The sequence below is a fragment of the Giraffa tippelskirchi genome, chromosome 8 (assembly GCF_054371585.1).
Source record: "Giraffa tippelskirchi isolate mGirTip1 chromosome 8, T2T-mGirTip1v1.2.pri, whole genome shotgun sequence".
NCBI lineage: Eukaryota > Metazoa > Chordata > Mammalia > Artiodactyla > Giraffidae > Giraffa > Giraffa tippelskirchi.
The window spans coordinates 57,216,202-57,230,461 of NC_137282.1; the positions used below are offsets into that span (position 1 = coordinate 57,216,202).

The 14,260-nt window shown below is 43.4% G+C and overlaps 1 protein-coding gene across 6 annotated transcripts in view; it reads right to left on the minus strand.

Moving 5' to 3' along the window:
- The window catches only part of ADCY2 (adenylate cyclase 2), a 436,561-nt gene that overhangs the window by 316,893 nt on the left and 105,408 nt on the right, over window positions 1-14,260 (minus strand). For all 6 annotated transcript variants that reach the window (XR_014062213.1, XM_081520577.1, XM_081520578.1 and 3 more), the window contains one exon: window positions 7,981-8,142. Coding sequence is in view for 5 of the 6 variants with exons in the window: in XM_081520577.1 (XP_081376703.1) it covers window positions 7,981-8,142 (162 nt within the window). In the remaining variant the exon portion in view is untranslated. The remainder of the gene's footprint in view (window positions 1-7,980; window positions 8,143-14,260) is intronic.

Below are 14,260 nucleotides of genomic sequence, written 5' to 3' on the forward strand. Positions count from 1 at the left end.
GTCAGGCTCCTCTGTCCATGGGACTGTCCAGGCAAGAATACTGGACTGGGTAGCCGTTCCCTTCTCCAGAGGATCTTCCTGACCCAGGGATAGCGCCCGAATCTCTTGCGCCTCCTGCATGGCAGGAGGACTCTTCACCTTTTGAGCCACTGGGGAAGTCCAGGAGATTGCTGGGTGGAGTTTAATCGAACTGGCTTGATTCCAGCTGGGACCTCCTTCTCACCAGGCACTGGCAGCCTAAAAGTGAAACTCCCAGGGGAGGTAAAAACTGATGTATATTATTCTCATAGAAGCCATGCTATGATTATTGATGCAAAAATGTATAAGTATTAATACATTCCCTTCTTCTGCTCCCAGCTTGTCTGGTCTGCTGCACTCCACAAACATAATGAGAATGTTGTAAGTCTATCACCATGCAGTTATTATTATTAACACTCTGTTTACTAACTGACTTCCCAGGTGGCGCTAGTGGTAAAGAATACTCCTGCCAATGCAGGAGACATAAGAGACCTGGGTTCGATCCCTGGGACAGGAAGATCCCCTAAAGGAGGAAACAGCAACCCACTCCAGTATTCTTTCCTGGAGAATCCCATGGACAGAGGAGCCTGGTGGGATACAGTCCATGGGGTCACAAAGAATTGGACATGACTGAGTATCTAAGCATTATTAACTGATGCATTAACCATGAACCCAGCCCAGTTAAATCCTTTTCATTTGCCATCTCATTCAATCATTTCTGCTGCCCTAGAAAGAAGTCATCATCATTAGTCTCACTTTACATATAACTAGGGGCATCTCCAGCCCTGTCTCTCCTTGAAATGTCTCCCCGTGACTATGTGTACGTCCTCTCTCCATTGTATCAACTCATTGGGCTGCTCTCTACACTTTAAAGAGATAGCTTAGAACCACAGGAAGGTTCTCCCCTAAGTCCAGCTGCAGATATATTATTCTCTCAAGCTCACACAACTTAATAGTTTCACCATTTGTCCTGGAAGTACAAATCTGTCTTGTGTGACTCCCCATAGGGGTGGCTGAGTTTTTCATTGTCCATTAAGGATTTTAAATAGCACCACTGATGGTTCATGACTAGAAATCAGTATCTTTCACAGAGCATCCTCAAAAATAAACATTCGAAATGGACAGAGCCTCAAATCTTTGTATATCATGTAACAGCAATTCATGGGCTTGTGAAAGTACTAGGAAAGCCACCTGTTAAGATGACAGTCAGTGGAATGTGCCATTCAGCCAACACTTAGTCTCTAATGAGGAGTCTCATTTGGCATGAATCCATTGCTTTGAATGAACAGAAAGCATAGAACTCAGTTGACAAGTTCAAGAAGAGGACAGAGACAGCTGCTGGGTGATTGATGGCATTTTTCATTTTTAGAGAAACCCTCCTTTTTCATGCTCCTTTGATCAAATCGCTGAGAAAAACTTAAGAGCCTGACAGGGCTTCCCTTCACCTGTTTCTTCTATCCCTTCCCCCAAAACAGGCTCACAAATTTTGGAAAATAAACCTGGGTCTCCATCATTACAGTCAAATAATCACCAACCTGAAGCCTCTCTGTTTCACACTCTTTTTTACTGAAGTGCAGTTGATTTACAATGTTGTGTTAATTTCAGGGGTATAGCAAAGTGATTCAGTTTATATACCTTTTTTTTCATATTCTTTTCCATTATAGATTGTGACAAGATATTGAAATAGTTCTCTGTGCTATACAGTAGATCTTTATTGGTTATCTATTTTATATATAGGGCTTCCCTCATAGCTCAGCCAGTAAAGAATCTGCCTGCAATGCAGGAGACCTGGGTTCAAATACTGGGTTGGAAAGATCCCCTGGAGAAGGAAATGGCTACCCACTCCACTATTCTTGCCTGGAGAATCCCATAGACAGAGAAGTCTGGCAGGGTACAGTTCATGGGGTCACAAGAGTCAGACATGACTTAGCGACTAAACTACTAGTGCATAGCTGTTAATCCCAAACTCCTAATTTATCCCTCCCTCTTCTCCTTTCCCCTTTGGTAACCACTGTTTGATTTCTATGTCTGTGAGTCTGTTTCTGTTTTGTAAATAAGCTCATTTGTATTATTTTTTTTTTAGATTCCACATATAAGTAGTATCATAACTTAGTAAGGATGATAATATCTAGGTCCATCCATGCTGCTCCAAATGGCATCATTTCATCTTTTTGATGGCAGAGTGATATTCCATTGTATACATGGATCACATCTTCTTTACACACTCATCTGTGAATGGACATGGACATTGTTTCCATGTCTTGGCTATCACAAGGAGTACTGCAACGAACACTGGGGTGCGTGTACTTTTTTGAATTATAGCTTTCTCCTGATAAATGCTCAGGAGTGGGATTGCTGGATCATATAGTGGCTCTATTTTTAGTTCTCTAAGGAACCTCAGTATTGTTCTCCACAGTGGCTGCACCAATTTGCAATCCCACCAACGTTGAGGTTCCCTCAAACGTCCTTAAAATTGCCATAGCATTTTTAAATGATTTGGCATCCTGCAGGGAAGTGCTTATTTCTGTTCTGTTCTTCACTTTTCCTACCAAACTCTCTGATGGAAAGATGGTGCAAAGTTCCTGCCATTGAGAGGAGAATGGGGCTCATCTGTCCAGCTGGGGGAAGGACAGGAAGGTGAAACCAGGGCAGAACTGTGAAGAGCATCTTGATTTGCTATAAGACTTAGTCACATTAGGTACTTTCTTGTTTTCATTTCTTCTCTATGCTTACCCCACTCCTTCCAAATTACAATGTCTCTAGAACAGATAAAGAAGAGCCTGTTCAAATCGCCTATGGATCATGCTCAATCAATAGGTGAATCTACACAAAATGAACAGTGATACAGTCTCTTTTCCCTGCTTGTGGAAAATATTAATATCGTGAGCTTCTCTAAAGATAAACACTAGGAACAAAGATCCAAATTCCTAACAATTATTTTCTCTCATAGCCAGAAACAGGGCAGCTGGTAACCTGATGTTTTTCCTTTGAGCTCCTCAGATTAGATCCTAAATACAATTTAATTCCAGACTCCAATATACAGTTCTTGAATTATACTGGAAAAGAGTCAGTTATGTAACAAATCTGCATTACTCCCGACTGCACACGTGCCACAGATAACAGGCTACATTTTCTAATTAAGGTGCAAACTAAAATGTTTTAAACTGTGTCACAACTTAAATACATTAAAGCATCCACTGCATGAAAGTGTATAAAATTTCTCTGAAAAATAAGTAATCCTGTTGGAAAATCAGTAAGCACTGTTCAGCTTATCTTCTTTAATAAATATGGATTCTCATAAAACCTGCTTGCAGAAGAAATCTATATTCAAATTCCTCCCCCTCTCACAGGAAAATAAAACATACAGAAAATGAAAATTCAAACTGTGTTAGGAAGACCCCGGACATAAAAACATAAGAAATTTAAGTAAATTTCAAACACAAAATCCAATATTGTTAATGTGTAAATAGGGATATTTGGAAATTCCTCGAGGATGGCTCAGTATCCTGCTGCTGGTGATGCTGATCTATAGAAGTTTAGCAAAAGAACAGACACAATGTATATATACAGAGTGAAGTAAGTGCTACATGCCGGCAGGCTGCAGGCTGGACCAAGCTCCTGACTGATGGGCTAGCTGAACTGTTTAGAGGGCAAGACTCCTTTCCAGCTCCCTAATCTTGCCTAATGGTTGCATAACTGCCACCCTGCCAAGGTCCAAGCAGGGGGTAGGCACCATGGCACGAGGTGGGAGGTTTCATGTTGTTTTCTGAGTCTCAGTTTCCTTTTGCCTTTATATAATCATAAGCCAAAAAAACAAAACAAAACAAAAAAAGACTCCTTGCCGCTTTTATGAAACTTTCAGGCAAATGCATGTTATCCTACTGATACAGATAAAATCTGTATTTTTGTGTAACCAGGAACTATAAAGGACTTTTGCCGCCTATGTTAAGTTTATGATAGAAAAAATTCCTCTTTTACACAGACAGTACAAAATGGGCTTCACTATAAGTCTTCTCATATTGAAACAATGTATTCCCTTTTTTATTAAGTGAGTCTAGAATCCCTTAAAAAATCTCAGACTCCAGAAAAACTCTTCTTTGAAATCTGATTTGGAAACAAAGACAGAAAAGACTTAGAAGAAAAGGGGCCAAGAGCAGTCAGTGCACAGGGAACCACCAAGAGGAAGAGAAAAGCCACTTCCACAGTCATGTCCGTCCAGAACGCACCCGCTGTCTTCCTCTTCCTGGCCCAGCCTCTTCCGCTTCCGCTTCCGCTCCTGTCCTTCTCCTTCCGGCCTGAATAACCGAGGGCCCAGCCCTCAGGTGAGGTGGTGCCAAGACGCGTCTGCACCAACGCGACATGGGGGAAGGAAGCCAAACCCACCCCAGGTGACAAAGCTGGGCTAGGAGTGCAGAGTGTCTATAGCGGGCAAAGTCAAGTACAGGGGACGGAGCCTCAGAAGGGGGAAGGACAGCCCCGCGTGGACAGGGTGCTGGAGTCCGGTGGGGGTGAGGGAGGGGAGCTGGGCCAAGTGACGGGGTAGGGGAGGGGCTGCCAGTTGAAACAGGAGACTGGTTGCACACACAGTTTCATCGAATAAATAAATACATTAAGAATCACGAGAGCTAAATATCTTTCACTGTTGGTCAAGAGAACGGCGGTGGAAAGACAGAAACCTGGCAGGAAACGTACACTGGATTGGAAACGGAGGCATCATCGTGAAGTCATGGTGTTTCAACTGAGGGGTAGAGTGAGCGGCCTCGCCTTGGAGTGCTGACTCCCCAGTAGCAATGGAAGGACCAAAAGCCCAGATCTTGCCGCGAAATGATATTCTTCACCAAAGAGAACCAGGGCTCCTTGGGGAGATGGCTGACTTCAGAGCCAGGCCAGGGAGGGCGCAAGAGCAGACCAAAATAACTTGTGCTGGAAATTGACCAAACGCTCAAAGAATCATGGGACAAGTCAAAGGTACAGATCTAAGGGGCATCTAATGAACAGGTCTGAGGCCACATGGGCATCAAAATGGAGCTTCCCCAGTGACTCACAGGGCAAAGAATCCGCCTGCAATGCACAAGACATAGGAGACGTGGGTTCGATCCCTGGGTCAGGAAGATCCCCTAGAGGAGGAGATGGCAACCCACTCCAGTAGTTTAGCCTGGAAAACCCCACAGACAGAGGAGCCTGGAGAACTATAATCCGCAGGGTCGCAGAGAGTCAGACACGACTGAATGACTAACATTTTCACTTCATTTCCACATACCATCAATGGATTGCCAATGTTCAAAAAATAAAATGAAACCAAAAAAATGATTAGTAGGGACCCATGTTAAATAAAATGCACTGCTTCTTCAGAGCATTAAAGGTAAGGTGACGCTGATCATCAAGGATTGGACGTTATAGTTTAGTCGCTCAGTCATGTCTGACTTTTTTCCAATCTCATGGTCTGTATGTAGCCTGGAAGGTTCATATATCTATGGAATTTCTTAGGCAAGAACTCTGGAGTGGGCTGCCATTCCCTTCTCCAGGAAATCTTCCTGACCCAAGGATCAAATCCAGGTCTTCTGCACTGGCAAGGGGATTCTTAACCACTGAACCACCTGGGAAGTCCCCATCGATGGGTACCTTATTCTTTATATCAGAGCAATATTCTTTATTTTAAATCATTTTGCTTCAACAATTATTCCAGAGCAATATAACTATATACAGCATTCTGTCTTTTACAGACTTTTCATAAAAGGGAGTCCACAAAATGTTTTCCTCACATCACAAACCAGTGTTATTTTTAGGTTCTATTTCTAGCAGTGGCCAAATGCACTTAAAACTCTTCTACTTCATTACTTTGATGTTTACCTATGAACCTTCCATTTGAAAGCCGTTGGCAGAGTCTGCCTTTCTCAGCTCTTAAAATCACTGTGAAATTGTTTCTGAGGGGATGGAAACCTGACCTTTTATTCTTCTGTTCCTTTCAATGTTATGCTTATATGAAATACTATGGAATGAAGAAGTTTTATTCTTTTGTTATTCTAGAATCATCCTATCTCTGCCTGTCCAGCGATAAGAAGTATTTTTCTTTGTTGGTTTTGGAAATTGAGAAAATAAAAACTTAAGATTACATCCTTACCATATTTTTTTTTAACCAATGCAAGAAAATAACCATGCTTAAAAAAAACTCAACACTGTACTTGATATCTAAAATATGCCAGGTTCTTTGCAAATTATTTCCTTTTTCCTTTTATTTTAACCCCATTTGATCCTTACAGGCAGGTATCACAATCCTCACCTCCTAGATATTTTCCCTATTACATCTGCACCAGCAGACACTTCCTTGATTCATGAAGACTCAGAAGAAACAGGTACAAAATGTTCAAAGGATGTGTTCCAAGGTAACCCGAGACCAGGAAGATGCTGTGAGCTGAGAAATATGTTTGTGTGCCCTGTTGCCTGTGTAACTAGGACTTTCCTGCAGTGATTTTTATAGTGTAAACCGGCAAAGCGAATTGTTATTGTTACATAATATTATTACATAAATTATTATGTACTCATTCCTACATAAAACATACCCATCACCCTGACCTGCATGTGACCACCTAAGGTGGAGCTTAATGACTCTACTTAATGGAGGATGAAATAATGGAATTTATGGGAGAAAGGTCCCATGAATATCCTCATGGGAGGCTCTGAAATGCAGGAAAACAAGTAAAAGCTGGGGCGGAACTCAGGTAAAAAGGAGCATTTCTTTCACCTCTTCCCAGGCATGGCTGGATTATTTCTTCTTTTCATAAAACACCCACCTTTTTTCTTTCATTTGATTAGTTACTGACCAGCCACCGTTTGTGTCTCTGGTGATGTAGGTTACTGATAAGTGTCTGCTCAGTCACAGGGAAGAAAATGTTTCCTCCACTTCTTGGAGTGGACCGTTCTTAGTAAAATCCAAACAAGTCATTGTGAAGCTGATACCCACAGTGCTAAATCAGGAGCTTTACCCTCACTCAGTGCCCACAAAAGACATCTCACAAATGCTCAGGCTACTTTTAATGAATGTTTGTTATGAGCACTAGGAGAGGAGTATTGAGAAAAGGGGTCCCTGGAAAGCTTTCCAACTAAGAGCAATTACTACAGACCCAAGGGTAGGTCTCCATTTCCATCTAAGTTTCCAAATAAAACGTGCCACCAAGTGAAGGACAAACTGGTTTCTCAGACCCACAGGGCTCAAGAGACCCACGTCTAAAATCCCCTTTTCAACAACAGTGCTGTTCATAACCATTCTTCTCAGATCCACAGTGTTTTGAACGCAGGCTGCATTTGTTACATTTGATTCCAACAGAGCAAAATAAAACATGCTTTTTATAGGTAAAAAAAGAGACTGTTAAGAATAAGCCCAAACCACTGCCCCTCGTGTTTACAGATGTACACAACAGGAAATTAAATGGCTTTTTAAATGCTTTCAACTAATTAAATAGAAAGGCTTCGTGGAAACGCCATTTAGCAGTAAAGCTAAATTTTCTGCTGAAGCATTTTAAGAAACTATTTTGTATGTCCTTGGACATGCCAGAGGATTAAGAAATAGAGAACTCTTGTCCTCTATAAAGACGAGGTTTTGGATATCTCTCAGAGAGGGAGATGGGAGGGAATCAGGAATTTAATTATATAAGTTGTTTCACTCTAAAAATAAGAGTGCTAAATTATAATGCATAATAACAGCTTTTAACAATCAATCAGCAAAATGGAACTGCCATTTCCAATTTTCTCCGTTGCTGATTGCTCAGTGACTGCCAATTCCACCCTCAGAGAGAGGGGGGACCTGGCTACCCATTAGCAATACTCAGAGTCAACATCAGCGAGCAGACCTGGAGCACCTGCCAGGCACTGGCCGACAGTCACCCCTAGAGCAGGCGTGTGGCACTTCCCCCATCCCCGGAGGGATGGGGGAAGGTCAGAGTGCAGAGGTGGAGGTGCACCTACCTGCCAGACCAGGTACTCCTTGGCCCCCGGTGTTGCAGACAGGCAGACGCTCAGCACGATGGTGTGAGAAGAGGAGGTGAGGACGCTGGCGATGATGGCATCTCGCATGTTGAAGGGCAGCATGGTGTACACCACGAAGATGATGAAGAGGAAGAACGACACCTACAGGTGGGGAAGAAGGGGAGTGAGAGTCACAGAGAATCCCTGTTCCTAAGGTTCCCTCTCTCCTTCCCATCAGGTTTCACAGAACCCCAGGAACCACAGCCATTCAAGAAACAATATTATTACAGAACAAGAAGGCATATGCAAACAAATCCACTGGGTCCCAAGAAAGGACTATTGTGATGGAAGGGGAAAAAAAAGGTTCTTTTTCAAAATTCGGGGATTTCCAGTTTTGACATCCAAATCACTGCAGACAGTAGATGAATCTGAGAACTCCATGGGCATGGATGCAAAGCTGGTTCTAAATTCTCAGGGTTTAGTATCACATATCAGGACTCTACATTTTTTTTTATCACAGCGTTTTAAGAAGAGACCCAAGGAGAATGGATGGCTGCCATCTGTAGGGAGTCAGTTGAAGTAGATGCAAAGAGCAGGAACATGAAATTAATAACATAAAGCAGCTCAGAGGTGATTCCCCTAGAGGGAATCTCAAATATTAAACATACAATTACTATATGACCCAGCAATTCCATTTCTAAATGTGTACCCTAGAGAACTGAAAACAAGTACTCAAACAAATACATGTACACACACATGTTCATAACAGCACTATCCACAATACTCAAAAGAAGGAAACAACACAAATGTTCATCTACAGATGAATGGATAAATGACATGTGGTCCCTGCATACAATGGAATACTATTCAGCCCTGAAAAGGAAGACAGTACTGATACAGACCACAATGTGCATGAACCTCAAAAAATTAGTTTAGGTGAACATAGCTAGGGCAAAAGATTCCATACTGTATGATTCCACTTACAGGAAGTATCCAGAATAAGTAAATTTATATACAGAAAGCAGATTGGTAGTTTTTAGGGGCTGTGGCAAGGAGGAATGGGAATTAACTTCTCAACAGGGATTGATGAGAATGTTCTGGAAACTAGACAGAGCTGGATATTGCACACACTGTGAATTCACTAAAAAACCACTGATTTCTTTCCTTTAAAGTGGCTACTTTATGTTATGTGAATGTCACCTCAATAAAAAAAAATCAATGTGAAACAGCTTAGAGGAAAGTTTGGAATGGAAAAGAAAATGGTTTAGTAGGTAATAAAACAGGCCATTTTCATTACAAAAGCAGCAGAACATCAAAAGGGATAAAAAGGTGATAAATCAAGTGGAAAAAAGACCAGACTGAGGTCAGAAAAACAGGGAGCATGAGGATTTGGTGAGCTTCGTTCAGCACACAGGTCTTCACTCAAAAAGCAAGTGAGGCTAAGGAAAGAGCTTGTCCCACTTTTACAGGATGACCCGGGTTACTTTGATGTTGTTGTTTAGCAACTCAGTCGTGTTTGACTCTTTGCAACCCCATGGGCAGCAGGCCACCAGGCTCCTCTGTCCATGAGATTTCTAAGGCTTATACTGGAGTGGGTTGCCATTTCCTTCTCCAGGAGGTCTTCCCAACCCAGGGATGGAACCTGAGTGTCCTGCATCTCCTGTATTTTCAGGCGGATTCTTTACTGCTGAGCCACCAGGGATGCCCCCAGGTTACTTTAAGGAATCCTGAAGCCCAACACAGTGGGAAGGACACAGAGCCAGGGCAGAGCTGTTCTGCAGGAGTTCGGATGGTGTAAATTCACATGAAGGACATGGACAAAAGTCTCTGCTCTGGATTTAACAAAGAGAAGCCCGGGTGGACACCAGGTTCGATTCCCCGCCTGCAGTCATGGGAGGTTGTAACATGCATTACAATCAAACAGTAACTGTGCAGATTCTCTTAGGCAGGGTGTCAGCCTCAGCACGACTGACACCTGAGGCTGGAGAATCCCTCATGATGGACGCTGTGCACTGCAGGATATGGCAGCAGCCTCCATGGCCTTGAGCCACAGACGCCAGTACCACTCCCCCTTCAACACTGTGACAATTGAACATGCCTCCTGCCCTCGTCAAGAGTCTTCCAGGGCATAACACTGCCTCTGGTTGACAACCACTGAGCTACAGGGGAAAGTTGTTTTCAAGAATGAGAAAAACAACTGCTACTCAATCACAGCTCAATGAGAAAGTTAAACCTACTTTGGGATCCCTAATATCCAGCAACTTTACAGGAAAGACTTTCAATCAAGGTATTTTTATTTCTACATGTAGGATTTATGCCAAACCTTTATATCCTATGTGCGTGCTGTCGCTTCAGTCACGTTTGACTCTTTGTGACCCTAAGGACCATAGCCCGCCAGGCTCCTCTGTCCATGGGATTCCTCAGGCAAGAATACTGAGTGGGTTGCCATGATATTAGAGGTATTATAAACGAATATTTTCAGGTATCAAAATTGACAATTACAAAAGAAAACCTCTTTGGCAACTACATGTTTTTCTTCTAATGCAAAATCCTTTAGCGTTTCTTTGAAATTAACAAAACTTTTAAACAGCTTGATTTTGGACAGCTTTTAAACTCGAACATGGTTTCAATTAATACACACTCTGCTGAACAGTTTGAGCTTTGAAATGCAAGCATGCGGCAAGCTAATCTGCAATAACCAAATGGAAAAAATAGAGGCGGTTGGTTTTCTCAATACATATGGTTGCTCCTGTTATTCACTTTTGGATGACAAAATGAAACTGTCAAAGGTCAATTAAGCAACCATATTCAATCAAGTTTTGGATTTTAGTGGCAGCATTTCAGGAACAAATCTTTGGGAGCTAAGTGAAGGATGCCCAGCTGCATTCAGCAGACTGGAGGGAGAGAGCTTAGTACTGTTTCAAGACCCACGGTGGGACAGTCTGCACTTTTTATTAATCCCAGAGGACTCTAATTTTTTTAGCCTGCTTTCCAAAACAACTTCAAATAGGGCCATATGTAAAACCACAATGGATCTGACACCTCTACAATGGATCTGGCACATCTACAAAAGTGGGTAGGTATAAACTCCAAAAGGCTGAATGCAGGCACCTAGGTTTCCATGTTACCGTGGGGACGTTTCCGCCACGGATTCCCCTTGGATGTGTCTCCGTCCAAAGCCTGAAGGGAGAGGAGGACCGATCCGGTTCTGGACACTGCGCAGAAACCCACATGAGCACCGGATCTGAAGAGACAGCCCTCATCTCAACAGAATCGTTTCAAGTCTCTTAACTCTGGTCCAGCATCCGCCTTTTGCAAGACATGCGTTATCTTCCCCTTGAAGGCCCACTTGACTTTCAGGCTCCACAAGTTTCAAACCAATTATGAAACTGTGCTTTATGTTCTTAAACCTGTTCCTCTTATCTGATAACTCAATTCGACTCAGGACGCCTTCCTCTCCAATCAATCCAGGCATAAACGTTTGAGAATCAGTTCTGACAATTCCTCACATACATACTTAAAAAAAAAAATCTTCTGACTACCAAACTCCAGCATCTGGCATCTGACTGCTCCTCTCTGCTGTCACGGCCCCAGGAGGGCTCAATACCTTTCCATTTGGTAAGAAACCCACTTCCACAATTTCCCTCCCTACTCTCCCCAAAGTAAGCATCCTTCCTCCCTTCTGCTGATTCCACCCCTCCCTCCACACTCCCGGCAATCATCAGGACTCTTTTCTAGACAGTTCTAGCTCTCCTCCTTCTCGGCACATGGTAGAAATGCACTGAGCATTTCTTTGAAATTAGATGAGGCCATGTGACTTTCTTTGACAAGTGAAGCATAACCAGAAATGATACGTGTCCTTTGTGGGTGGAAACTTAAAAAGCAAATGTACCATTTCCCAAGTCCCTTCCCTCCCTGGCAAGCATGGAAACGTGACATTGGATGGAGCTCCTCCCAGTCTTGGTCGCAAAGGAAGGATAGAGCCCCTCAGCTGACCCACCTGGGTCTGTGGGCATGTGAGTGAGCCATTACCCTTGATGGTGGCAAGACCTGGGCCCCTAAGCACAGCCTGGATGGTCCTGACTGATACCAAGCTCATATACACACACATAAACACACACTTGCACACAATCACACACGCACATGAGAGGTTTTATTGATGGATTAAATGGGATGCTCTTATATGCATTACTCTGCAATTCACTTTTATCACTGAACTATATATACATCATAGGCATCTTTCCAAGCATATAGGTGTGAATACATTATTTACTTTTTACCAGTAGCAAAATATCCCATAGAAATGGATGCACTGCACGACTCCAGAATTTCCTTACAGACCAGCACTGCGGCACGATAGGAAGCCCCTACGCAACTGCTGCAGTAATGCTCTCACAGGCCTACTTCCCCCCAGAATCCCCCCTTCTTTAATCCAGCCCACATACAACTGCTGGACTGGTGATTCTGAGTGCAAAAGGCTGTTTGTGTTTCCCTTAGATGCACATTTCCTCGGGCTCACCCTGTGCTCCGAACACTTCTCTCCAAGGTTTCTTATGATCACAGAGTCAAATGGAAACCATATGGTCTGGAGGTGTTTTCATCCTCACCCCCACCCTGCTCTGGAAGCATCCTCTGCTCCAGCCCACCCAAATCATCCCCTCACTGTGAGCTTGGGGTGCTCTCGCCTCTAGGTCTGCCATTCTCCATTCTCACATGGTTCTGTCTCCTCTTCTTGGTCCATTGAAATATTACCTCTTTCTAGACCCAGTGCATATACAGACTCTTACCATTCCTCTGACTGTCTCCAGCGGCTCCCTAGCTCACTCAGAGGCAACGCCCAAGACCTGGCAACGTCCTGCCAGTCCTCCTGAGGCCGCCCTGCCCTCCACTCTGCCTGCCCCTGCCTGCCCTTGCTGGGATCCAGCATCTATGGCCTCCTGACTGTTTCTGGGGCTTGCCAGGGATGTTGCTATGGTCCCCCTACCAGGCTTCCTCTTCCCACTCAGGTCTTTGATCAAGTATCACTCTACCTACCAGGCTTCCCTGGTGGTTCAGATGGTAAAGAATCTGCCTGCAATGCAGGAGACTCAGGTTCAATCCCTGGGTCAGGGAAGATCCCCTGGAGAAGTGAATGGCAACCCACTCTAGCATTCTTGCCTGGAGAATCCCATGGACAGAGGAGCCAAGTGGGCTACACCCCATGGAGTTGCAAAGAGTCGACACAACTGAAGCAACTTTCACCTTCTCTTACCTACCTGTCTTCAGGGACTGCCCTGCACAAAACAGCAACTCTTTTCAAACCCTGGTCCTTGTCACCTGCTTTACTTGTTTATACCTATTTGTTGTTGCTGTGGTTACTAAGTTGCGTCCCACTCTTTGAGACCCTACAGACTGTAGCCCACCAGGGGTTACAACTCCTTCTCCAGGGGATCTTCCCAACCCAAGGATTGAACTGTATCTCCTGCCTCTCAGGCATTGGCAGGCAGATTTTCTACCACTGAGCCACCTGGGAAGCCCATAACACCACAGTTCTGAATTTGTTCATTTTCTCCCTCAGTGAAGCTTAAATGACATCATAAGAGTAGGAACTTGTTTCACTCACAGCAGAGACCCCAGTGCCTGGGCCCCCAGTGGTGGACACCTGGTAGGTGCTCCATGAATATTTGCTATCTGCATGAAAATCTCTATTATACATCCCAATATGACCCCAACCACATTCACACTATTAGCATCTGCTCACTCCATGCATCTCTAAAGACATCTCCCCATCTTCCTTGATCCAATTGACCTTGCCATGAACTATAGCCATATTGAATTTTGAATGCTTATTTCTCTACAGGTCAATCACATTCAAACACTTAAATGAACAGATGTGTCAGATGGCAATGGCAGGCAACAGCAGACACTGGATCGAACAGGAAATGGCCCCTGTTCTCAGGGAAACTCCTATTCTACCGCCAGGAGCCTTTGAGCCCTAGGAAAAATAAATATCTTATTGTAATGCCAGATTTTAGTAAAAATTACCCAAGGAAAAGACAGAATTCTTGAATATATTGATCTAATTGAGCCTTCTAGAAGGGAAGTCCTAAATTTAAAATAAAAATTTCCTCTTTGAATATGATTTCCTTCCCAAAGGATTGCTGGTTTTGAGACTATTTATACAATTTACTAACTAGGAGCATCTCTGAAACTCTCTGGAACTGCATAACTATAAAACTAGTGAGAAATTCACTTTAGCTTTTAGAAAAACAAAATATGCAAGTGATATTTATCTTTTCAC